Source organism: Drosophila ficusphila, unplaced genomic scaffold (assembly GCF_018152265.1).
Source record: "Drosophila ficusphila isolate 14025-0441.05 unplaced genomic scaffold, ASM1815226v1 contig_106, whole genome shotgun sequence".
Classification (NCBI taxonomy): Eukaryota; Metazoa; Arthropoda; class Insecta; order Diptera; family Drosophilidae; genus Drosophila; species Drosophila ficusphila.
In genome coordinates, this window is record NW_025063993.1 from 9,362,018 (window position 1) to 9,387,809 (window position 25,792).

The window sequence follows — 25,792 nt, forward strand, 5'->3', positions numbered from 1 at the left end:
GTGGTGGCATTTTGTGAGTTGATTTTTCCCAATTTGTGTGGCAGCCGAGCACGTTGCAACAAAATATATTTAAATATAGCAAAGCGGAAGAGGCGAAAGTGCAGGAGGTCGGCTAACGAGCCAAGCCAGCACTAGAATGTGCAAATACAAATCGTCTACATAGGTACACGAGTATGCATTTGCTTTAAGCCAGCACTTTATGTATATGCCGAGTCAACAACAACGCACAAATTTTTAATGTCAAAAAGTCACAACACAAGCGCCAGCAGAAGCACAAGCACCAGCACACACGGACATCGAAAGCCGAAGCCAGGGCACCAACTTGGCCAATAAATTCTGTCTCAATCAATATGGCCGGGACGGGCGGAGCTGCAGCATTCACACGTATCCGCCAGATACTCCAGCACGCACACAGATACTCCTCACCAGCACACTCGCAACAGCCGCTGCCGGCGTTAGATAAATTCTTCCTGCAATTCAATGCGTACACAAACTGACAGCATCCAACTGGCTTTCCCATTGCCACAGTCCCTACGTGCACCATAAAAAAAAATGTTCTTGTTTGTCTATGATTTTCAATTGTTCAAAACACTTAACTAGTAAATAGCTTTATCCAAAATGAAAAATAAAAAGTATTTTTTTTTAATTAAAACAACCTTTAAATTTATAAAAACTATGCATATAAATTCTTTTATAGTGTACATACTAATAATATTTGTTTAAGAAAGAAAAAAATATTTTTATACGTTTTTTATTTAAATAACCAATATTTGTAGCTAGTTGGTTTAAAAAATAATGAAAATTGTTAAGAGCCATAAAAGTACACCATGTATCTAACGAAAACATTCTGTAGATACTATTTTTTGCTGTGTGCCTGTGTGTAGAAAACTAAATTTACACAAATATGCACTGTCCTGGCAGCACCCCGCCCCGCTCGCTGTCGCGTTCCTGTCAAAGACGTATCTTATCTTCATTTGCTGAACCGAACCGAACAGAACCGAACTGGACTGAAAATTCTCAGCTGGAGCTTCCTTTGCGCTGCTGCCCCACTCGCTTCGGCACATTCTTGGCAGCGTTTTCTATTAGCCAGCGCCTTTGTAGCCTGTCCAAAATCATTTGGGCTATTTAACTTTTAAGACTAATTAATTACGAAACGACGAAATGAGCAATGTCCGAGCGCCGCTTTGACTGTGAAGTTTCAGTTACGTGGCGCAGCATTCCCATTTTCCCATTCCCATTTTCCCACTCCCATTTTCCCCATCCCATTCTTATTCCCCTTCCCGTTCAGAGCCATTTTCCTTTTGGGCTGATTTTTCCCGACTCGTTTTAATTACTTGGCCGTAACCAACTCAAGTGGCCGGGGCGCATCGATGTCGACTTCTGGCGCAGCCAGTGCGGTTAAAAGTTAAGCTGCTCCCTGGCTCCTAAGTAGCCGTGGCCATCTCCAATCCTCAACTTCTTCCCGCTCTTAGCCATCTCCAGCGATTGCCGTGTAATTGACGCCGTTGCCATGGCTGTGTGAGAAATTCGCTGCCTTCTCGAGTTCATGAACTTTGCCTCATCTTATTCTTGATTTTTCTGAGGTTCGGCCTTTTAAATGTTCTCACTTCGGGATGAGCGACTTTAAGTGTTTCGGTAGCCGGAAAAGCATTTATGTGAATTTAAGTGGGGAATGAGATTTATTTCGACTTTATGTTGAATTTGGTTCGTCGTTTTAATGACAGTTTTTCGGGCTACCACTGTACGCGACATAGATCTAAAAGAGATTCTAGACAAACGACAAACGGGAATTTCGAGTATTTATATCTTAAATATTTAAACGAAAGCCCAGATCATTTGATTAATTGCTTAGATTGTTAAGATTGTTTTTTCGAAACGATTCTGTTCTTTTCGGGCTTAAACCAGTTCTCTTTAGACCGTAAGTTACAGTACTTTATGAGGGTTCCCCACTGAGCTACCCCAGCTATTTTTGGACCGACTGCACTGCTGCCCAAAGCTGTGTTTACTGCTGAACTGGCTGTCAATTTGGGTATTTTTCAATTCATTTGACTGTTAATTAAAAAATCGATGATGACGCTGATTCGACGGCGACGTTCAGTCGTCAATTGATAGATTGAGAAATTGAGCCATTCAACTTGAACTCGGCTATTAGGCAAACGAGATTTTTGTGAGTTGTCGCCGCTGCAATTTACAGTTGCTCGACCGCTCCCCGAAATCTCTCCCTCCCCGCGGGGCCTCCAAAATAATCCAGCTTTTTCGAGCCAATGAACGACAGAGTTGTCAAAAACACAAAAAAAAGTACAAAAAAGTATTAATAAAAATTTAAGCCAGCTCAGGTAACGCTCAGTGACCGCTACTTGCACGAAAATGGCGTCGATTAGCGTTAATCAATTTGCCAGTTGCCTCAATATATATACATATCATAAGTATTTATATATGTATATCGTTTATTCTCGGGCTTACACACATCGTAAAGTGGCACAAGGTCTGGTTTTCGGGTTCGTGCTTGTCAGATACAGATACCACAAGATGTATCGCATATACACCGATGTAAGTGTAACGGCCAAAAGCGGATCAACTACTTTTCGCCGGTGTGTTAATGAAAAATGCGTTGGCCGCCGGCGGCAGAAAAAAAAAAAGTCGATGAGGAGGAGTTGGAGGGGCCAAGTGGAGGAGCGAGTTCATCAACGGAGCAAAAACCTTGTCGCCACGAAATGAAACGTGTTCCATTCCTGGAAGCCTCGTGGGGAGAAGGGGTTTAAGTCTGCTCAAACCCCTCCCCCCTCCCTCTTTCCTCTTTCCCCCTCAATATCTGTCTCTTTACCCCAACCCCTGCTCTATTTGAGCCCCCGCCTCCCAATCTTTTGGCCACGCACGAAAGTTGTTATCGTTGCCACAGTTAGACACTGAGACAGTCCCTGACTGCTACTGTTACCCACTAGACAGATATTGTGGCTGGAGTATCTGGGCAAAATGGGGGAGCCTTTATACACTCAACGAATATTGTTTTATAAAACTCAGATAAAGTAATAAATTGAAGAAAATATAAAACTAGGAAAACTAGTTTTAATTATGTTTTTGTAAACAAACAAATATTATAGATAATAATATCTTTCTTTTTATTTTTATATTCTAAACTTAACTACTTACCCAGTTGAAGAGCCAGCCCTTTCCCTTCTTTATTTTATGCCTTTGGTTTAATATGGGTATAAATTTCGAACTTAAACTCCAGCTCTACTGATTAGAGATCTAGAATTTCGATAAATGGCTAACTATTATTTTGCCAAGTGCCCAAAGAGCAAGATGAGTAGTAAATTCTGGCTCTATTGGTCAGCGGGGGCTCTTTCCTTCGAGGCAGACGGTCCTGCAGGCATTTAAGTAAATCGCCTGCCTTTGTTTTCCTTTTTTTGCGGGCACTTTATGGCGCTTTTAGTATTTGTGTAGTCTTACTGGTGCTGTCACGATGTCGCTTAATGTTTGCTTTTAATTATCAAATCAGCACATGATCATTACACTGCCGACAATGGCGACAATTATCTCGGAGATAACGATGATTATAATGATGATGACGAGTCTGATGCAGTGAGCATTTCCCAGAGGCATCAAATTGAACATTTTATTTGAACAATTTTTATGCATATTTGCCAAGCATTCCCGACTTTAACTCAAAAGGCAAATATTATTGTTTACGAATAAAATAAAATAAAACTGGTGGAGATAAATAAGGAAGCAATGAAAGTTGTCAAATTAATTTGTTTGAGACTTAAAGCGAAATGTACCTTTTGTGATTCATCCCGCGTTCAATATAATCCCTGACAATATAATTTCCTCTCACCTTTCCCTGTTCCGGACTAAAAAATTGAACACTTTGCTTTTTGCTAATCAAATCTCGGCCCTTTTTAGCCGACAATCGATGGCTGTTCCAGGTCGATAAATCAGTCAGTGAAGTATTTCATTGTTATCGCCGACTTCCATCAGCTCGGATCTCATACCATCCCATCCGATTCGATTCGATCCGATCCCATACCAATCCCTCTGACTGTTTTCCTTTCACCTTTCGAATTCAATTAACTGCAGCCAAATGCCGGAGACAATCTACAAAATTCGTTAAGCAAATGGAAGAGCGTGGGAGTTATGTTGTTCCCCCCGCGACCCACTAGCAAATATTTGCCATCAACATTTTTGCACGCTAATTTCCTCTGCAAATTTTTTGGGGCTCTGACATCACGCGCGCAACGCATAAAGATTGTTGGGGGCCGGGCGAGAAGATAGATATTTTAAATGAAATAAAAACACGAAACTGTTGCAGTTCAGTAGACACACTCACCCATACAAAACGATTGGCTGCAGGGGAAGCGCTGAAATTTCGTCACATATTTTTGCGTAAATTGCCGGAAAATCGCAAATCATTGAAGATAAACATCCCAGTCAAGAAATGAACAGAAGCCAAGAAGCCGCCGAAGGAGATGGGGTGAAAGGCGGAGGAAATGTGAAAAAAAGTGGGGAAAAGGTCGGAAAAGCGGGGACAACCGTTGAACCAAATATCGAACAATGTTAAGCAAACACTCACTCAAACACACAGACAAACAGAAATTCGGCAAGTTGTGTGCAAGGCGAAGGCAAACGCGAAAGGCATCCAGCAGCCAGCTACAAAAAAAAAGCGGATGACGGGAAAACCATTCAGCACTGAGAAGTGAAAATTTGATTTTAAAAAGCAGCGTGAAATATAAAAAAAAAAAAAAATTTTAAAATATATGTCTTTAAAAAATGCATACTAACAAAAATATATTAGTATTGAATCGCTGGAATTTCAAATAAAATTACACTGATAACAGACAAAAAAAAACTAACTAAACATGGCAAGATTAAAAAATTACTAGAAATACTTAGAAAGCCATGAGGATCAGCTAAGCCATGGGAAATTATCCAAAATAATTATTCTGAATTTAATAGTAATTATACTTATGTTAACCAACCTTTTTTTTCCAAGTCTATATGAGAGGCTCGGTTCTGCGGTGGCTGGCTGTCGACGAGCCTTCGCTGCCAATAAAATGGGGGAAGGAGCAGGGAGCCGGGGAAATGGGCCAAGAGTGCACTGAAGGGGCGATGGAGATAGACTAGACAGAGGGCAAAAAAGCAGAGGCTACGGCTGCCGGGGCAGAAACGTTTTCGCAACGCTTGAATTGCCACTAAAGTGGGGGAGTTCGTTAGCGAGGGGAGCAAATCGAAGGGCTTGCGGGGGAACCAGCTTCGGTTGCAACAAGCGGAGCTGTCGTTGCAGTTTCCGCATCGCAATTCGCTCGCTTTCCACGCATCTCGAGCCCGCTGAAGCTCACTTCGCCGCTCCGGGAAACCAGGAGGGGAAAACAGAAATCCAACATTAGGCAACCCAGCATGCATGGGGTCTTGACGTGTTTATAAATATTTATAAGCCCCGCTGAAAGGACACGATTATGCACCAACCTTGACTGGCTTAAACCGAACCCCAAGTCCAGAATCACGTGAGTTTGGGGAACGTTTTCGACAGTTGCAGTGGTCGACTTCAGCTTTAGATTACATGATACAGTGGTAAAAATGATTTATCAAAATTCATTCAGACTTTTCTAAACCTTTTTTGTGACATGATAATATTTTAATAATATATTTTTACACAGAGACCAACTTTCATAGTGATATTTCCCGAATATCACAAAATAATTCTACGGAACTCAGCTTCGACTATTATGCCTTTATAAATATAGATTATTCACTGTATTTAATCCGCTCTTATATCCGGCTCGAGCTTCGACTTCACCTGGCGTATCTAATCTATTTCGTTCAATATTTGGCCACCTTGAAGCGAAAGGGAGGCTGAGATTGCGACCGAGATTGGGATGGAGATTGGAGCAGAAAGCTGGAGCTTGTAATTTGTATTTAGTCGCCGAATGATCCGCTCCCTTCCAGCTGATTTCACTCGACTTGCAGCCAGATTTCTGGCTCGGCGCCGCTGCTCTTTAGTCTTTAGTTCCTGTTTCCTAGTCCTCGTAGACTTTTCCCATTAAATTGAATTTAGTTTGATTGCATTTGATTGTAGCTTATCAGAGAGATTTATGCTTCGTTAACCGTGCAGTGCAATTGAAAGGCGGAGGACGTGGTACAGTGCGGAGCATTTGCATAATGCCCCGATGCCAGGCAAAAGCTCAACAGTTTTTAATTAAGCCGTGTGTGTGTTCGCGAGAGTGAAAAGCGTTATAAATAGCTGCGAGGCCTTGGGCCCGGCTCTTTTACCTCCAACTGATGATTACTGCTCCTCGCCGTTTTCTCGGCTGATGCGGTGGCTTAAAGTGCGCACTCGTTTTGCCATTTCGCCATTAGGCAAGGAGCGGCGGCCGCGCTAGAAAACTCTCACTTTGGTCTATTAATGATGATTCGCACGGAACAGTCGTAAAAACAAGTCTCAAGCCAAGCCACACTTAACCCTTTACCAGCCAAGAAATAAAAGATTTTGTAGCAGCTCTATAAAAAGTTTATTCGATTAAATGGTGCATTTTAGTCAAAGAACTGAAATAGAAATATGTAAAGTATTTTTTTAGATAGAGCGGACCCAATCAATTCATTAAAAAAATAGAAAGCAACCTCCTTAAACTCTTAACTTAAATAAATATTTCTAGAACAATGATTTAAATTTAATTTTTAACTATATTTCACTTGATATTAATAGTAAATTCTTCTAAATCCTGTGCAAGTTAAACCCCAGATAAACTGCCAGGGTTAATCTGCGACGAATTCAAGTCAACTTGAAATATCATCAAGTTGGATAGAAATGATGCCGCGTTAATTGCGGCGGCCTCCAAGGCAAATGCAATTTTGCCTTCACTTTGCTTGTTGAGGCGTTAAGCCGACAGTTGCCCATCTGCAGCCCCGCCTTCTTTCCCCAACCCTTTCCCCAACCCTTTTCCCGCCCCTTTCACCGGCAGCTTATCATTTTCGGGCCTGGCCATGACGCGTGATGCGTTTTGATAATTGCGAGCCGGCGGAAAAGGGCCAAAGACAGCTAAATGTATATAATACCATATATATATATATATATAAATGTATGTGCAGAGCTGGCCAATAATATATATATATTCAGAAAGCAACATTGCTCGCCTCGCTGCACAATTAAAAGCTGTCAAAATTTCACTCTGCCCCTCGCATTACCCGCTCTCGCTTTGTTTTCCGCCATTATCATCAACGCCCATTGCCTTTTGATTGTCTTTGCATTTGCACAATTCAGCGCCAATTTTAAAATCATTTTCACACACGACTGCATCCCACCTCGGCCCGGAAATGTTTACGGGCAAAGAAATCAACGCCCACGCACCCGCAGAGCAATACCATAATACGATAATGAAGTTTTTCAGTCGCCCGGCTCCGGAATTTCCCCATCCGATCCGATAGGCACGAAGCGTGTTTGTTTATCTGCAGAGCGGCCAATGCAAATTCGGCCGCGAATACAAATACAAATAGAAATGAAATAAAATAAATTCGGGCCTTGCATGGCTGCTTAATTGCGCGCAACTTTCAGCGGCTAAATTAAACGTGAAGATTGCAATTGGCGCTATTCGCAAAAACTCAAATATCGCATTCGGGCACTCAGCACTAATAAGATAACGATTTATTTATGTTTACTTGCAGACAAAAGGCGGAGCAGATAAAGAACGCCAGCAAAACAACCGAAAGCCATTTGACGGCCGAGACACCGAGATTAAGCAGGTGAGATAAAGTTCGAATATCTCAATATTCTGCACGTATTTGCATGGCTCATCGAGTCAAATTTAATCCGTTTTATTGTATTTGCTCTTTTAAGAGACTCTTTCGTTATTTGGCTACTTTGTGTGCCGCACTCAAACAGATTGGGATTTGCAATCAAATATTTATTTATTCCTTACGTTCGAGAGCCAAACTGGATCAATAGTTGCTCAGGGAACTAGTTTCGCGGCTTTCAACTGCATTTTTTTGCTGTTACCTGATGTTAGCAAAATACATTTTAGAAAACAATAGGTCATAAATATTTTAAAACAACTATCATAAGAAAGGAAGCTAGCATCGGCGATCCGAAGCTTATATTCCCTGGTATTCATCAAATCTGAAATTTGGATTCCAATCCAAAAACGAACATCTTTAAGAAAAATTAGGCCATTTTCCGAAAAGACCAGTTCTTAGAAAAAAAAAAATTAAACAAATTATCATTTTATGTTAAAAAACATGGATAGTATTTTTTGTTCCATAAATTTTATATGGATTTTATGTTTGCTTCAGTGCGTTGCAGACTTCTGACTGAAATTATTTTAGTCTCCGAAAGGGTATATAAATAGATGCATCACTGTTTCAGTTTTTAAAGTTTTGCTTACTCCAAACAAAAATAACATAATTAAGAAAAAACACTTGTGCTTATGGATACTTATGCGACAGCCTTGACTTTCTTTAATGACCAGATCAGCATCACTCATTAACCGTGAACAGAAGAACTCCACTTCTTTTGGCCAAACACTCCGCGTATTTGAAGTGTGCGGCAACCTCGAAAGTTTGCGATGCGGTCAGCGAAGAAACGCTTTGCCCACACAAATAATTATCGCTTAATAGTCAAACCTTTTGCGGGAGGTGGGGAGCGGATACCGCAAGGCCAATCAAAGCGTCATTGAAACGGAAACGGAAACTGCAAGTCAAATGGCAGTCGGCCACAGGAAATGAGGCGCACAAGTGCCCATGGAAAAGTGCGAAGGGGGCGAACTGCCCGCGGACCGCAAATTAACGCGAATTCCACCGACCCACACTCGAATTGGCACTTCCTTGGCTGAGATTCCGAGTCCGATTCTGATTCTGGTTCTGATGAATTATTAAACGAGTGTCCGATGCAGAAGCATCGTCATCATCGTCATCGCCATCGCCATCACCATCGCCATCCTCATCCTCTTCGCGAGTGACCAAGGCAACGTTTGTCAAAGTCTGCGGGTTTGGCTTTCGGTCCGGGGTTCGAGGTTTTTCGGCCCTGCCTGAATGAGCGCTCAAATGAACACCGCAATGAATGTGCGCCGCATGACAAATACGTAAAGTTTCTTTTGAAATTAAGCAGCATTTGCTGCCAATTCTTAACTACATCAGCGCAGCGCAAACTTTGTCCTCTCACCCTTCAGAGTAGTTTTTCCTTTGGCTTCCGTTGGTTAGTTTTTCCTGGGCGAAGCTGGCACACGGAAAAACTGGCCAACAGTTGTAACTAGAGTTTAAATCATGAATCTAGTTGAACAACAATAATGAGTGCAGTTTGGTCTACAAAAGAAATAGTTTTTCGAAAGCTATTTCTTATAAAGTTATAAGCCGAATAATTTTAAATCAGTAATACAAGTATGAGTTAATTATTGAAAAATGATAAATACCTTACAATATATGTAACTTAATATTCAAAAAATTGACAAGCTTAAAGTTCTCTAAAGTAAACAATTTTGTATATTGCTGTCGAAGTTTCAGTGCCATCAGTTTAAGCTATGATTGTCAAAATAAACACTTTTGAGTAATTAGAAGCACTGTTTAATCTTGAATATATAGCTCGAATATAAGCTAATATCTCTCTGTGTATTGAAGCCAAGAGGAGCTTGCTCATTTCAAACTTTTGACACAGAAACTAATTTTGGCAAGCGGGCGTCAGGCAGCCAACCGAGACGCCGAAGGAGAAGAAGTCGCCGGCTGAGATGGAGAGGAAAACCCAGAGCTGCAAGCTTTGCTGGCTTTCCCCTTCCTTTTGGTGGCTTTTCATTCTTTCAGTGATTGCAATATTTCACTGCCTTGCGGTTCGTGTGTTGCATACTTTTGAGCGATGTCGCTGAGGTTTGCCTTAATTAATTGCCACCACTAACCCACTTGCAACGACCATTTTTAATCCGCCGAATTCGCCAGCTGCATTTTTCGCATGTGCCTTGCATTCGAATGTCGCATTTGACTTTGAATGGCGCTTTAATTGTCATTTGATTTGATTTATACCGAAAAGCCAGTGCTGGGTCCCGCAAATTAACGCTTTGCTGGCACTTCTCCCGCTGTCAAATCAAACATACCCCCGTCAGCTGATTTATGACGTTTTGATTGGGCGATAAGTGTCGCGAGTGCCGCAATTGTGTCTCCTAATGTTGTGACACAGCGGGGTTATAGCCTCAAATCGGAGCAAGAGCAGTTGAGCAAGGCTTTAAGCACTCTGCATACACAGCACTCAGTTCAATTTGCCTCCGGCCCAACTCATCGCAAATCCCGGCCTGTCCGTTTGCCAGAGCTCACCTTAATATGCTTCAATTTCATTGTGCACTCGGCAAAGCCTCCGAGTTGGCCAAAGCCAGAACCTAAGCCCACTTGTGCATAGGATATGTGCAGCCAGATGGAGGGGAAAATTTGTACAAATATCCCTGGAAAATAAGCCATTAAACGAGGCCAAGAAGTGGCCATTGAATGTTTGCCGATCGTAAATTGGACAAAAATTGCCAGAAAATTTGCACAGGAAAAAATGGGTATGACAGCATTGCAGCACTTAATTGGCAAACCTTTACCTGAAGAAGGAATATTAAGAATCTTGTGATTTCAACATTTCTATCATTATGTTTTAAAATATTTTAGAGAATATAAGCCGGTTTTTTTGTTTGTTTTAATCAAACTTTTTTTCGACTTGAAAAGTACATGTTTCTTTGGCAATTACTCGGCTAAAATCTTCACACCTTTCGTTAATAATGCAGCTGCGAATCGGAGTTGCATCCAGCAGATAAAGATGCAACAGCAGATACTGTATCTGGCGGCAAGGAAGTGCGCCAAAGAGCTCAAGCTGATTGCATTTCATTTTCAATTTAACTTACTTTTATTTCGAACTACTGCTGGGCTGCCGGTAATGCCGCCGTTCGAGCTGCCGTTCTTTGCAATTACCATCGGAGGGCAGACAACAGTTGGAATTACATTTTCAATATTTCCCAGCAGCAAAGGCAACAGCAAAAACACTAGCATCGGGTTCATTTTTTCTATTTTTTTTTCTCATTCGCTCCGCCTTTGCCCTTTGCCTAGATTCTTGCGCACTACGGCCATAAATTTTTAACTACAAGCTCTTGAATGCAATTACTTTTCAATTTTTTTATTTTCTCCAGCCCTTCTTGTCTAGTCTGCCACTCGCCCTATGTATATATGTTCTATAGTTGAACGCGAAAATTGCTTATTTCAACATTCAACTTTGAAAAGTTTCGTTTCGTCTCGTTACGTTTTAAGAAAAAAAATCAAAAGTTTGCCATAATTTTGCCAGAGGTCTATCACTTTCTTTATCCCCACTTTTCCGCCAATTTTTCCACCTCACTCCGGCTGTCTCAGCTGATTACTTTTATTTTTGTTGCCTCGTATTTATTTTAGCGCGGAAAAAGTAGGTTGAACTTTGTGTTATTTGATCAGGAATTTGACATAATGGTTTATGCAAAGGCAAAAAATGTGAAAATATATAAAAAGTTGCCGTGAAATCTAGGCGACATTTTCCATTCCATTTTCTTCTGAGTGCACTTTGCACTACTGCCCTTTACTGACAAGGCAGTTATGGAACTTGATCTCGGCGATTTTCAACTCGCAAAGTCATTCTCCTTTCACAAATAATGCATAGAGTTAAGCGAAAAGAAAAGCTGACAAAGTTTTGGTGTTAATGCGGTGGTAAAAGATTAAGAATTTAAGTCGATACTGGCATAAGCTAATTTTAAATATAGTTTCATTTGCGCTTAAACAAAAACAAATCTTATTTACAATGATGCAATGATTGTTGCCTAATTAATAAAATTAAAACGGTTATCATTAATCTAGCAAAAGTAAAAAAATTGACATTTTTTATGTGGTGAATGCACATGCATCATTATGCATATCGATCACCGAGATGTCTGCCAGGTTTCTCAGAGATCATTAATGAATCCTGAGGCCTGGCAGCTGTCTCCGCTCGCTAATCCTGCATGGCAGTTATCCTTCGCTGCAGTTCACCCTTTCCTCGACAGGAAAATGCTTGTTCATCCGGCAGCCGCTTGCAAATATTTTCAGCTGCTTGGGAAAATACGTTGTGTAATGTCACTTAATCTTTTTATACGCGCCAGTTGAAAGTATATTTTTTGTTGTAAATTGCCGGGGCGGCCGCGTGGGCGGATTAGTGGAACGGATTAAGAATGAAAGTGTTTGCAAAATACTAAAACTTTATGACGGGCGGCAGATTAAGAATGAATTGTTTTTTATTGCGCCAGTCGTCGAGGCATAAGTCAAAAGTGCAGGTAATACACAGGTACCGCGATCCCAAAAAAATTGGGATCGAAAGAGGGCAGGTAAACAAAGGCACCAGGATATGACAGCTCGAGGTGTATAAAAACCATTGTGGGTGGTGGTAGCAACATCAATCGATCTGCAAACGTTGAACAAGCAACATCGCAACTGCAATATCCTGAAAAATTAGCAATAATATTTCTGAGTGCAACATATCGGAGAGCTCCAAGCAATAAGCAACAAATCAGCATCGTTCAACGGTTTTTCAAGAGACAAATCGCCATCAAACGAGAAAATGCCCCGCTACCAGAAACTTATCAACGAGACCGACAGCAAACCGGCAACAACTATTGGCCAGCAACAGCAGCAACATCGCTATCAGCAACAGCATCAAAAGTCGCCGAGCGTGGGTTATCACCTATATTTGTACCGCCAGCAGCTTTCCCAGAAAAATGTGGAGTACATGCGGTTGTCCAAAGCCAAGTACTTCATCACCGACACGCTCCTGGCCAAAACGGTGCGGAATTTGAAAGGCTGCAGCGTCGAGGAACTGAAGACGGTCAACACACAGATCGTGTTTCGCCACAAACTCCGCCATCAGATCCAACGACTGCGCAAGCTGAAAAGTCTGGGGATCAAGAACGCCAATCCCAAGATGGAGAGCACGGAACTGTGAGGAGGAACCAAAGGATCTGGACTATCTGAAGATTTCTATAGCTATGATTACAACATAGTTTCGAAGAATTCTCCTCTAACGTCTACTCAACTTGTAAATCACTTCGTATTTTGCCAAGAACTTACAAAGCCTATTTTATGATTAGTTTAAGTGGCGGGCACTGCATAAATGTATATCTGTTAATTTTAAGCAAAGAATTTAAAGTTTAAAAAACATATTAATAAATACAAAAGCGTATTATAGCTACATTTAAAACAAAATTGCTGGTTTTTAAGTATTTTTTTTTATTATTAATTTCAGACAATAATACGCAGTTATATAATTATAACAAAAAAGACTATATTTTGTAGTATAATAGTCACACCATTAATTACATAAAAAGCATTTGTTTATTGATAACATAAGCTGATTAACAAATTAATTGGTTAAACATAAAACAGATCAAATTAAATCAGTCAATTAATAATTAGTTAAATGCTAGTTGATGAGCAGAGTAACTTCCAGGCATGCATTAAATAGGTTAATGTATTAATTGTCGGTTTTATTTCAAGTCGTCAAACTACCTGCCAGGCACTACAGCCTCCTCGAACCAGTATTTCGACCACAGTCGTAAATATTATTTTTGGAAGTATTTCGGCTGTCAGAATCCTGTTGCCGCCTGCTCAAATTTAGACAACGAGAAGTCATAGATGTGGACAGAGCCAACCTCAATGTAACTATCAACTGAGGCCAATTTGTGGCAGCCACTAATTGAGTTCTCTGGGCAGCATCTTGACACGTGTCAAGACAAATCATCTAAGCTTCTCCCCCCTTAACCCTCGACCGCAGTTCATTAGGAATTTATGAGCGTTTCGAGTGCATTGAACCCCAGAGTAATCGATTGTTAAAATCCTTTTTTAACAGACTGGACAACCCGCATGAGGAGTCCCGTGAATGATTGGCGACTTTTTGGGGCAGTCTTTAATTGGAAAATAATATTCACAAAGTGCTTTACACTTAACTGAGCACCGACATCATTATTTTCACTCAAATAATATTAATAAATGCCGGCTGGCACCCGCACTCCGCCCCGCGTTATAAATAAATGGCGCACATAATGCGGCCAGCAAGTCAATTTTATTATTGAAATGAGTTGCGATGTTCAAACAGAAACCTCAGCCAAAGTGAATGTGAGTGTTAACAATTAAAACACACACATCCACAGGGTGTTGTTTTACATATGCTCGCAATTATGCAGTCTGTGGGCGATGCAATTTGCAAACACTCAAAAGTAGGCTATGAAAAATGTCGCACGCACATTAAATTTTCCACACAATCAATTTCGTGCCAACGAAGCTCTCTCTCACAAATGTTAATTTATTTATTTATATATGTAGGCTTAATAGCTCCGACATCCTGTCGAACATTTCAGCTCTAAATTTAAATCAATTTCCATCATTTCTTGTGGGGCATAGGACTTTATGCTGCGGCAGTCGATTAGTGCGCTTCATTATGGGCATCATTTTCATTATGTTTATTATGAGGTCCCCCCACGGGTGCTAGTCCCGCCCACTTTTCCAAGGAACCGACCGGTCTCGAGTTAATGCAATAAATAAAATTTCAACTGCACCGTCGGGCATGTTTAGCCGCATGAAAAGCGACAGTAAGCCGGGCCTGCATAAGAAGTTGCCTGTTTATCTTGGCCCGGTCTTTGCCTTTTGTTTATCCCGGTGTTCACTGGAGGTCCTGGTGCCCCAGCAACACAACAACTGTCCCAAGTCCCGTTTTTTCCACTAACCAGGCTCATCTGTTACACGGCAAGTAAAACGAGTCGACGAAATAAGGATTTTTATTGTCATGGAGGTCGCGTTTTTTGTGTCCTTCCATTTCGTAATTGAATTCGAATATTAATAAATGTAAGAAAAAGAGAAAAAATTGGATATATCCATGGAGTTTATAATAATTAAATTTACTCTTTCAGCAATTTGAAAATATGTTTTAAATATTTGTTACTTTTTTAAACTGTTTCGTTTCCCCCGGTGTACCTCTCTGTCACTAGATGGCTGTTTTCTTTCAAAAAGTTGCCTTCCGTGCTGGCCTTGTTGTTGGCTTTGGCTTTGGCCCGTTTGGTTAGCGCAGTCGCTTGGCTGCCTGCTTGGCCAACTGCCCTAATGAGTTTACAAAAAGTTTTGCTTTAGCAAAATGCGCAGGAGTGGCGAAAAGAGAGGCGGGCAAAGGATGGGAGTTGGCAGGAACTGCCCAGCATGTTATACAAATTGCAGAGACCCTGGACAAAACTGTCATCAACGTGTCGTCCTTCTGCAGCGGTTGCATGTGGACGGAGGAGGATGGGGGATGGGGGATAAGCGGGGGATCCTGCCGAGCGACTTAGGCTGCCCCAGCCGTTTGTTTACCTATCCCATTTGCTCTGGCATGTTGCATTGTTGCTCGATACTCGGCGACCGAGCGAAAGTTTTCGCATTTATGTTGGTGTAGAACTTGCTGCAGAATATGCATTTTAATTAGTTTAGCAAAGTTGAGCAACTCCAGCCAGACACCGACACAGTCTCCGTTTGCGTCTGGTTAATTGCGCAAATTTAATGGCTGCTCCTGCATCTGTCGCTGCGCTTTAAGCCAACGGCAGTGTGTGCCTTAACTTGGCTGGCAAAAGTTCTACGACCGCCTACAGCCTACAAGCAGGCAAGTGTACCACAAAAGTTGTTAACATTTCACATTTCACTAAGTAGCAAATTCAATTAGTTTGTTGTCATCTCCCCTCCCTTTTCCCATTCCCCCTCTTTACAAAACCATGTGTACGTTTTAGTAAATTACTTTAATGCCCCGAAAAGTTGGTTTCCCGTTCGGCTTTGCAATTTATGCCTTTCGTAATTTACTTAGTTGTCTGGCACATAAATTAATTTGCCTAAGCATAAATCTGTCGACTGTGTGTCGGCGCTGCATTGTGGCCGAAACGAGGCTGCAACTGATGGCAGGAAAGATACCTCATTAGGTTTTTCAATAAATTTAATTCAATATAAATAGAGTGGCGCTTCAGACGCGTTCCGCTGCCAGTCAGCAGTCAGCCGTCTGCCGTCTGCCGTTCGCCGTCAGCCACTTCATCTTCGTCTGCGCATCCGCTGGGTTCTTTTGGCAACCGCCTGTGGCAGCTACAGGGGGAGTTGCATCAGCAGCAACGGCGGAGCAGGAAGCAGCCTCAAAGTTGCACACGTCGCCTTCGGAGAGGACTTAAGGCAGCTGGTGCTCTGTTCCTGCTTCTGCTCCCGCTCCTGCTCCTGCTCCTGCTCCTGCTGCTCAAACTCCGTCCCGGGATGAAGCTGCTGCTTCCACTTCAACGCTTGGCAGGCGCGAATTCCGGGGGCTATCCACTCACAAAAAATTACGTTGAACTTGTGTGTGAGCAGCAACATTTTTGGGGTGCATTTATTATCATAAATTAAAAGAAAGTCTAATAAAAGAATTTCACATTCGTTTAGCGATTCTTATTATACTTTTTTACAAATTTTAATAAAAAATTCCTGCCAGGTTGTTCCAGGTTTTAGCAATTGAAACCATTTTTGCAATTTGTGAGAGCTCAAGTATATTTTTATAATGTCAAATATTTTCTATTTAACTACCTAGTTTTTGTTCAGTGTTTCAGTAGTCTATGCTCCAGGCTCCCTGATCCCTTTTGACGACCACGTCCTCACTCTCCTTCGTATTTTATGTTTCTTAGCTTGAGCCGCACTAAGCTAAGCGTTTGCAACGCGTAAATTTGGCGCTCCAAAGCGGTGATTATGTCGTCGTCGTCTGGTTCTACCCATCCTCCTCCATTTCCCCCACCCCTCTCCATTTCTTGGCCAATTTTTCGTGCTGACTGCAACGGTGGCGCCGGCATCGTCATCACTTGAATAAATTAAGTTGCCGGCAAGCAGCTAAATGAAATTGTTAATTTAGAGCTGCACAACGGAGCGTATGCTCGATGTGTCTGCGTTACCTGAGGAACCGGAGCTGCTCGGCCGTCCGGCGTCTGGTTTCTGCTGTCCGCTAAGCCGCTTATGGCATGATCCCAATCCTACGGGCAGCGTATGCTCACATCAATGGAACCCCCTGGTGGACGGAGCTCTGAGCTCATAGCTCATCTGAGCTGCCTTCCTTCGCCTTTGCCTCTGATGCTCCGCATCTGCAGCGTAATTGCATTTTAAATGTTCGTGCAGCTGCAAATGGGCAAATGATTACTGGAATTTATATTAAACTTTGGCCCTCAGTCACTTAATTAGCTCCGACTTCGACTTCAGCTGCAGTTTCGATTGGGCGTTAACTACTTTTTCATATGACCATCAATCTGCGGCATGGCCAAGTTTCGTGGGTGGCTGGTCGTTGCGGAAACCGACACCTAACTACCCAGGGCCAAGACAATAACAAAATCGAAAAGAAAAAGGAGAACTTCGGTGCGCACAGAGAGTCAACTTGGAAATATATTGAAAAATGCAGTGGTACTTTTTTCCTCCGGTTTCCCTCGCCCACTCGACAGCAAACTTTTGTGCAACTCGGCTGCGTTTCTCCTGGCCCTCTCGATCCTGGCCCTTTGCCTTTGCCTAAACTGACGTAAATTTATAATGACAAATTGCATTTGGCGCAAATGCGGCGAATAAAAAACGTGGGCCAGCGATTCGCCAGCAGTCGTGGCCAATTGAGCGTGAAAAATTATGAAGCTGGAAAGAAAACGGATAAGACCAAAGCCAGCCAGCGAGAGACAATCAAAGTGCTTAATTACAGCTTAAATCCGCTTAAATGCAAATTCCTCACTCTGATTGCTGATTATGCCGAGTGAGAAATGAATGCGCCAGGTAAAGAAGTCGCAGACGAACCTGAAAAACTTTCACGAAACTATTGAAAAAGGGAAGCGATAGAATTTAAACACAAATGGAGATAATACAATAAAAATAAATTAAGTAATCACTTCCTATACATTTTGTGAATTTATGCAAAGTGCAAATATGACAATGATAATAAAGATTGGAAAGGATTAAATAACATTTTTCACAAATGCCTAATCTTTTATGCTTGATGGGCATAATGAGAAATATTAATAATAACAGCAAATGAAATTAAAACTGCAAAAATGTATGTGTTTAAAATTTGTCAACCTAAATCTCCACAGATTTAGCTGACACTTCAAAATAGCAAACTAACACATTAATAAATAATGAAATTCGTTTAGCAGGCACCGAAAATGTTTTCAATTTTATTAAGCCGTACAGAATTCATTGCGTGTGGATTTTGCACACTCTAATCTCTCCGCATTAGTTTGTCATTTCAATGTGTGTTTATCTGCTTATTTACACTTCAAAAACTAGTTATTTATTTGTGTGACTTGAACTAGAGACCCTGCATACTCGTGTGACCACTGTTTGCAGGAAGTGAAACTGGCCTTAATATTTACAATTTCAATAACCAACCCGAAACCATCAGTCAAACCGGCAGCAAACAAAAGTGGCTTAAATTTCAACCAGGCCATGTTGTTGGCCATGTTGCTGTTGTTTCCGTTGCCCATGTTGCCACATCGTCGTGTCGCTCTGCTGCTGTCGGGGTCAGGGGTCACACTCCACCCACGGGGCGACAGGGGCGCCACCGCGTCAGGCGATAAAGCAAAAAATGACACGTTTTTAATTTTATTTCACACCTACACAAGGGCAGCGACAACAAGGAGCCGCTGCCATGTAATCAAAACTGCAAGAGAGCAACAGTCATAGTGGCAACACGAACAACTGCTGCTGACAACAATGCAACTAACTGAACGGCAGCCCGGCAAGTTGGAGGCGGTAAGAGGTGGTAAGAGCCAGAGCTGGAGCCAGAGCCATAGCCAGAGAAAAATTAGATTTATCACGAGTGGTTGCCGGAAAAATTGTCAACATTTATCAACATTTTTCAACGGGCAAGCGCGCGAACGTGTTTGCAGGCCAAGAAAAGCGAGCAACAACAGAACAACAATAAGAAAGTCTGGCCAAGACTTAGCCGAGGTCCAGGCATCCAAAGTGTGCCAACACCTCCCGCGTGGGAGTTTGCTTCGCATTTTGATTAATATCCAGCAGGATGCAGCGGCGGCAACGTCACGAAACTGGCAACAGAAAGCGGCAACACGGAGAGCAACAATCGCAGCAAGAAAACTAGAAAACAAGAAAAGATTCTGGCCCGTCGTCCAGTTGCCACTGATTGTGAAAAGTGGTCACGATGATGACAAAAATTCACTGGCCAAATGAAAACAAAGTTGCCCGATTTTCCACTAGTGTGTAGGTGCTACTCTTAGCCAATCTCTCTCTCTCGACTCCAGTGAAAGCAGCCTGAAAAGAACTTTCAAAAAAAAAAAAAAAAATTGTAAGAAAAAGAGGAAAAGTAGCAGAGCCTTGAATGCGGTTTATATTCTTTTGACTGGTTTATTTGATTTGGCAGCCAAGGAGTAGGAATGAGCTAGAGAATTGTGAGAAATTGCCCGGGATTTGTGTGTGGCAAATTGAGTTTCAAGCATTGATGCGATTGGAGCTGAAAAGGCACAGCTGCCAAAAAGTGGGCGCCCAACCTTGACTGTAAAGGGCGAAATTAATTAAGGTAAACATGAAAGATTTTGCGGATCAATTTCCCGGCTAATTCTGGCCATTTTTTAGGTCCGCTTTTCATTAGGGAGCTCAAAAGCGAAACACAAACATCAGATGAAACCCAAACAGTTCGGTCACTACTCTTTTTTCCCCCCGCCTGCACATAATCGCATTTTAAACTTTTTCAATAATAAAACTTTTCTAAACGGATTTCCCGCTGGACTCGTTGCGCTTTAATAATTTTTTCCGTTTTTTATCTTTTTGTTCCAGGCAGCAGGCGGTTTTCAGTTGATGAGCAACAAAGGACAGAGTGCATCGGAGCCATTAATTTAAATTGGGTATTATGAGCGCACTAGCAACAAGGACAGAAAGGTCGGTCGTGATTTATGCTATATATATGGGCAAGTTTAAAAATCAAAGGGATACTTTTTCAGATAAATTTTTTTATTTCGTTTGCATTTGCTCAAATATTTCGTTTCGATTTTATAAAGCTTATGGTGCTAAAAAAATTATTTGTGTTAAAAGTAAACTTTAATAACTATCCATATGATGCTGAAAATGGAAATAAAAGTAAATTATAAATTTTTTATTTTTTGTTTTACGAAACGATCAAACATACAATATTAAATTTTCTCAAATTGGATATCATAAAAAGCTTTAGTAAAATCGATGAAAAATATTCCTTCGTTTGATGAAAAATAAATAGTTCCTAAATTAGGTTATTATAATATGATATTTACTTTCGCTCATATTCATTGCAGCTCATGTACGACAAGTCCAAGAAATCGTGGAGTCAGCGGCTCAAGACGCTCGGCAGCGGTGACAGCAGCGGGGACAAGAACGCTTCTCTAGCCGCCGTCAGCGGCATGCAGGCCATGCAGCAGTTGCAGCTGCACATGCAGCAGCAGCACCAGCAACTGCAGCAGCACCACCAACAGATGCAGCAGCAGCAGCACCACCACCAGCAACAGCAGCATCAGCAGCAGCAGCAGCAACTCTTGCCCCACCATGCGCACCACCAGATGGTGACCGCCTACCAACTGCCGCCGGTTCCCGCCGCCGAATTCCTGCCCAGCGCCCTCTCACGTTCGATGAAGTACGCGGAGCCCTGGATCTACGGAACGGTCCGTGGTATTCCGGCCCGCCCCTCCTACGGATATCATCCGCATGCGGCGGCGATTTTCGCGGCGGCGGAGGGCGTTCCGGGTGCCACAGCCCTGGCCGTGGTGATCTGCTCCTGTGCGGAGTACTTGAACGGCACGAAGCGCGACGTGAAGAAGGCGAGCGTGTGCAAGAAGTGCAAGGGGTCACGCCTGCCACTGGCCACCATCGGTGGCACCGGCGGCACGGTGCGTCTGCCGGCAGCTGTCAGCGGCGGCGGTGGCTCCAACTCGCGGCGCCCCATGGCGGCCACCATGCGTGTGGTGAGTGCCACGAAGAAGTCACGTCCCTCCATTCTGGACCCGCAGAAGGATCCCTACGACCTGATGCGCCGCACGCGACTCCTGTCGCCGGAGCCGAGCTCCAAGGACCCGGACGGCAAGTCACGTAGTCGCAGCGAAGGGGCCGCAAGTCAGCCGAGGGGTCGCACTCGCACCCGGGCTCCACCGCCACCGGCTCCCGGCCAGAAATCTCAGGGAGTGGTGGCAGCGATTGCCACTCCCGATCCGACGGACTGCTGGCTCATGGAGGACAACGAGTCGCTGCTCCAGAGCAGCGGACTGGCATCGCGGGCCTCCAGCCGACGGTCCATACTGCGCTGCCACGTCAATCCCTACGATCTGATCTCAAGCGAGGGGGGCAAGCTGCAGAGCAACGTGCGGAAGCCCCACGACCACTTCGACGTGGCCGACGCCCAGCTGAACGACGACGAGAAGTTGGAGGAGCGCAAGCGGAGCACCAGCAAGTTCTACAGCGGCAATGTGGCGGCCATCGCGGGGCAGCGGATCAGCCTGGGCGATAAATCCGGCGATAGCTCCGATCCAGGTGACAGCTACGAGCGAATTGTCGTGGTCGCTGGTGGAGAGAATACCTCTAATGGACCGCGACGACCGCCGCGCAATAAAAAAACGGATGAGCCGGCGGAATTGCCTGTGGCAGCGCCATCAACTCCTGTGGCAGCCACATCAGCTGCAACTACAGCAGCAACTGTAGCAACTGCGGCAACTATAGCAACTGCAGCAACTACAGCAGTTAAGCCCAAGGCGGCGCCACCAGTTGAGGTGGAAAAAAGCGAGGAGGACAATGGTTCGACCTATACAGTGCTCACTGTAACGCCCACTTCGCCAGCCATCAAGTCGATTCTGAAGCGCCCCTCGACTTTGGAGCTGCCCGGCGTGGGGATATCAACTCCATTGCCACTTCCCGTGGCAGACAACTCTAACCCGGTGACGCCCGCGGGCAAGTCACAGTTCTACATCCCGACGCCGACGGGGACGGCTGCCACGCCCACGCCCACCAGCCTGGCCCAGCCCATGGCCACATCGACACCTACGCCCACTGCCGCTGCTGCGACAGCAATCACGCCGGGTTCACGCAAAAAAGTGCAATTTATGGTCGAGGATAAAATCATAGCCACGACTGCCACTGCCACAGCGACTGCGACAGCGACAGCGGCGACAACTGATGACAGCGATGCCAGTGTTGCTCCAACGAAAACAAACTACGAGTACTACAATCGCAAGCGAAGTGCGGCAGCAGCAACAGCAACAGCAACAGCAAATGCAACAGCAACACCAACAGCAGCAACATCATCAGCAGCAGCAGCAACATCAACGGATCAGCAGGAGGCAACGCTGTTTGCGGCTGACGTTGATGATGAGCATAACTTTACAACTTCCGTCGAGGCAACTCCGTTCATGAAGCCGGATAGTTTGCATTACGAAGATGTTCTGCCCGGGCCCCAAATATTTGACAGCGGCGAATCCTCGAAAATAATCCAGCCAGCGGATGGGTCGCCACATGCCACTGCGAGTCCTGTCAGCGTTTTAACAACTGGTGAGTACTGCGCACTCCGCCCGACCATAAAACAGTTGACTTTTAATTATAAGCTGCAAGTCCGGACATTCGCAAGCCCAGCAGTTTTTCATTTAAGTTTAGTTAACCGGATGGCTACACAAAGCGATAGAGATTGTTTAATATAAGATGACTTTTTCAGGATTACAAAATTAGATTCTTCAATTAACTTGATTATCTGGGAAGGTGGGGTTTTCTGAACTATTTCTGGGCATTAGAATATAAAGTACACCTTTGGGATGTCAACGTTGACTACTTTCCACTAATGGACTGGGTCTCACCCACGCAATAGTCATCAAAATCCCTGTTAACTTAATTTATTTAACCTTTTTCACTGTGTAGTGCGCATAAATGAAGTGGTAGTCTTTTCACATGTGCTGTTTTACTCCTATTTTAACTGTCTGTCTGCCATTTACTCACCCACTCACTGGACCCTGTTTTGAAGTGAAAATGAAAATGCTGGCATTGTTTGCTAATTGCTCATCATCACGGCACGGTCTACGGAGTTTGCCACATTGCACATTACGTATACGCAAAGTTGGCGGCGACACTTTATGCATTATACAAATTCCCTAACAAGCATGAAAACTGTTTTGGCCAGGGGTTGTGCGAGAGCCAATTGAAATGCTGACATTTGAATGGGTATGATGATGGGAGGGATAGGGAGAGGGGGATAGAAAGGGGAGGGGGAGGGGCTGAGGGTCACACCTGGTGCAAGTTCACGCAGGGGTTAACACCATAATCAAGCATCAGACGGAGCCGCAGTCAGACCCTTTGACACAGTCTCCCTGTCACCGGCACACGCTCTGCCGCCCACCCACCACCGGAGCAGCTATTGAACCACCCAGCCAGTCACCCACTCAACCACCCACTCAACCACCCACTCTACCGCCCATTGAACCACCCACAAAGCACGTACCTGAGCGGCAAACAAAACGACAGTCACAACTACAACGGAAACGACTAGCAGGCCAAGTCAACGTGACATTTGCACCCACAAATGGCTGCGACGCACGGCGATATGCCAGCGAACTATTCGCATTCGCATTCACATTCGCATTCACATATGTACATATCCATGCTTATCCCTGTTGCAGTGGGCGTGCAGGGGGCGTGGCACACATGTTCGACTTCATTCAAAGCAAATTAACAGCCGGTGGGAAAGGGAGCGGCAGCGGATCTCATAGACAGACAAAAAGTTTTCATTCAATTAAATTTTGACGGTGGAGAAAAACTTGTGTCCATCAGGGAATTGAGTTGAGTTCGGTTGAGTTGAGCTCAACTGAAGTGAACTGAGTGGGTATCAGGACTTACTGGCCTACATGGGCCCACCTGCAGGAAATATTGTGATTAAAGCTTAGTTTTGATTAGCCATCTGCTTAAGTATTCAGCTTCCTAAAATGAGAAGGTGTTAAAAACAATAATGTGTTTGTAATACTTACTTTAATTTTTAATTAAGATATTCTTAAAGGGAAGGTTAATTATTAAAACCTTTTGAAAAATTATTTCTCAATAAATTTTGGCCTGTGGTATGATTTTTGATCGTTCCACAGTTGCTGAGTTCGCAGCTCTTCTAAAGCTCTTATATTTCCTAAGACCATGTCATATAGACTCTTTCTTTTTCCTTAACTTGGGAATTTGGGAAATGCGGCCAGACAAAGCCAAAGCATCGCGAATTTCGCAGGCACTTCTTGAGAGCCAAAAGACACCGGGCGTCAGCCATCCGACCACAATCGCGATGACTGCGCTTATGGCTGTCTATTATGGCCCAAAGGAGAGGGCCTGGGGGGAAGCAACAGTGCCATAAAGGTGACATGGTCGTGGCAATGGCGCCCACGTGTCTCCGCAAGACAATTACAAAGTTCCTCCTGCGCTGGCTGCAATTTGTTGCATTGTTTGCCGTGAGTTAAAGCGCTTGGAACTTTGCAAACTATTTTTGATTTGATTTTTGAAATTGGTTCGCTACGGGCGCTTAGCCACCCACCATATTCCGACCATCGGGCGACCGCCTTCCGAAATGATTTATGGCGCACGTGTTGCATTCACCGGGGGGACAGAAAAAAAAAAAAAACTGGAGGAGAGTGGGTCGCCAGACGGGCCAAATCGCAGTGAAAGGCATTAAAGTGATAGAGTCTGGCCGCTCGACGGTGAAATTTGCATTTCTAATGCTCCAACGCCAACGCGGCAAAGTTTGAGTCATGACCATGGCCTGAACTCGCAGGATTATTAATATTTCATCTTTGTCTGCGATAGGCGAAAAGTGCGCCGCGATGTCCGACTTCCGAATGGAATTTCAATGGAAATTGTAATATTTTAAGTGGTTGAAGTTGGGGGCAAAGTTTTCGCTTTTCCCAGTGAGACGAAAGAGTACTTTGTATGTTGAACTAAGTAAGCAAATGGAAGTTGAATCCAAATTTAGGGGGATTATCTTTTATGGACACCTTTTCATTTATTTTTCTGCCTATAAACAAATTGATTACACGATTCACTTTTATAAGTAGTAAGCATCCTCAGACTTTGACTTTAGGTGAATTAAATCTTTGCTTCGTTTATTTAAGTCTTTTAAATCTTTAATAGTTATTGACAAAGCAAATAATTCCCTGCCTGTGAAAATATGTTAAAGCCAATTGACTTGTGGTCACTTACTTTAAATTGCTCGGATGCCAGCTCAAATCCCGGATACAAACTCTTGACTAATAAAATGAAATGGCTTTGATAAAGGGCCGAAAGTAGCATTTAATTGAGCAAATCATAAAATTATTTTGTCCGAGTTTCGAGTGGCGTTGGGTTGGGAAACATTTTCAATTAACACGCTGCCGACAGTTGAGCTTCAAAGGAATATCTTTCAGGTGGACGATATTAAGTCATTAGCATTTCTGCAAACCCCCCGCCCCCTCCCAGTTGGCATTCAGGGAAATTCTTGCTTTGCTTTCCTGCTCATTGCAATTTGCTTCACTAATGTTTCTCCTCTGTTTTGAAACGTCGCTCCATTCATTTAATGGCGTCTGCTTTAAATTTCTTTCACTCTCTTTCTGTGTTTCTGTGCTGTGTCCATTAAATGAAGTGTGAATGGGAAAAGCGTTTGGAAATGAGATTTTTAAATATGGCCAGCAATTGTAATTCCGAATGCCAATAGCAGCAGCAGCAGCAACAGCAGCAATAGCAGCAACAGCAGTGGCAACATCAGCAGCAGCAACATTGTTACATTTTGCATTTTATATTGCCAAGCTCAGCGGAAGTTGAGCCTCATGTCTTCATGTACTTT

The 25,792-nt window shown here is 43.4% G+C and overlaps 2 protein-coding genes across 2 annotated transcripts in view; both read left to right on the forward strand.

Moving 5' to 3' along the window:
• Window positions 1-25,792, forward strand: part of LOC108096253 — a 112,076-nt gene that overhangs the window by 60,110 nt on the left and 26,174 nt on the right. Inside the window, exons 4-5 of the mRNA XM_017197708.1 lie at window positions 19,783-19,884; window positions 20,274-22,509. Of these exons, the coding sequence (XP_017053197.1) occupies window positions 20,277-22,509 (2,233 nt within the window). The 5' untranslated portion in view covers window positions 19,783-19,884; window positions 20,274-20,276. The remainder of the gene's footprint in view (window positions 1-19,782; window positions 19,885-20,273; window positions 22,510-25,792) is intronic.
• LOC108096255 lies at window positions 12,218-13,148 on the forward strand. The gene has a single exon (XM_017197710.2). The coding sequence runs from the start codon at window positions 12,560-12,562 to the stop codon at window positions 12,938-12,940; it is 381 nt and encodes a 126-aa protein (XP_017053199.1). The 5' UTR covers window positions 12,218-12,559; the 3' UTR covers window positions 12,941-13,148.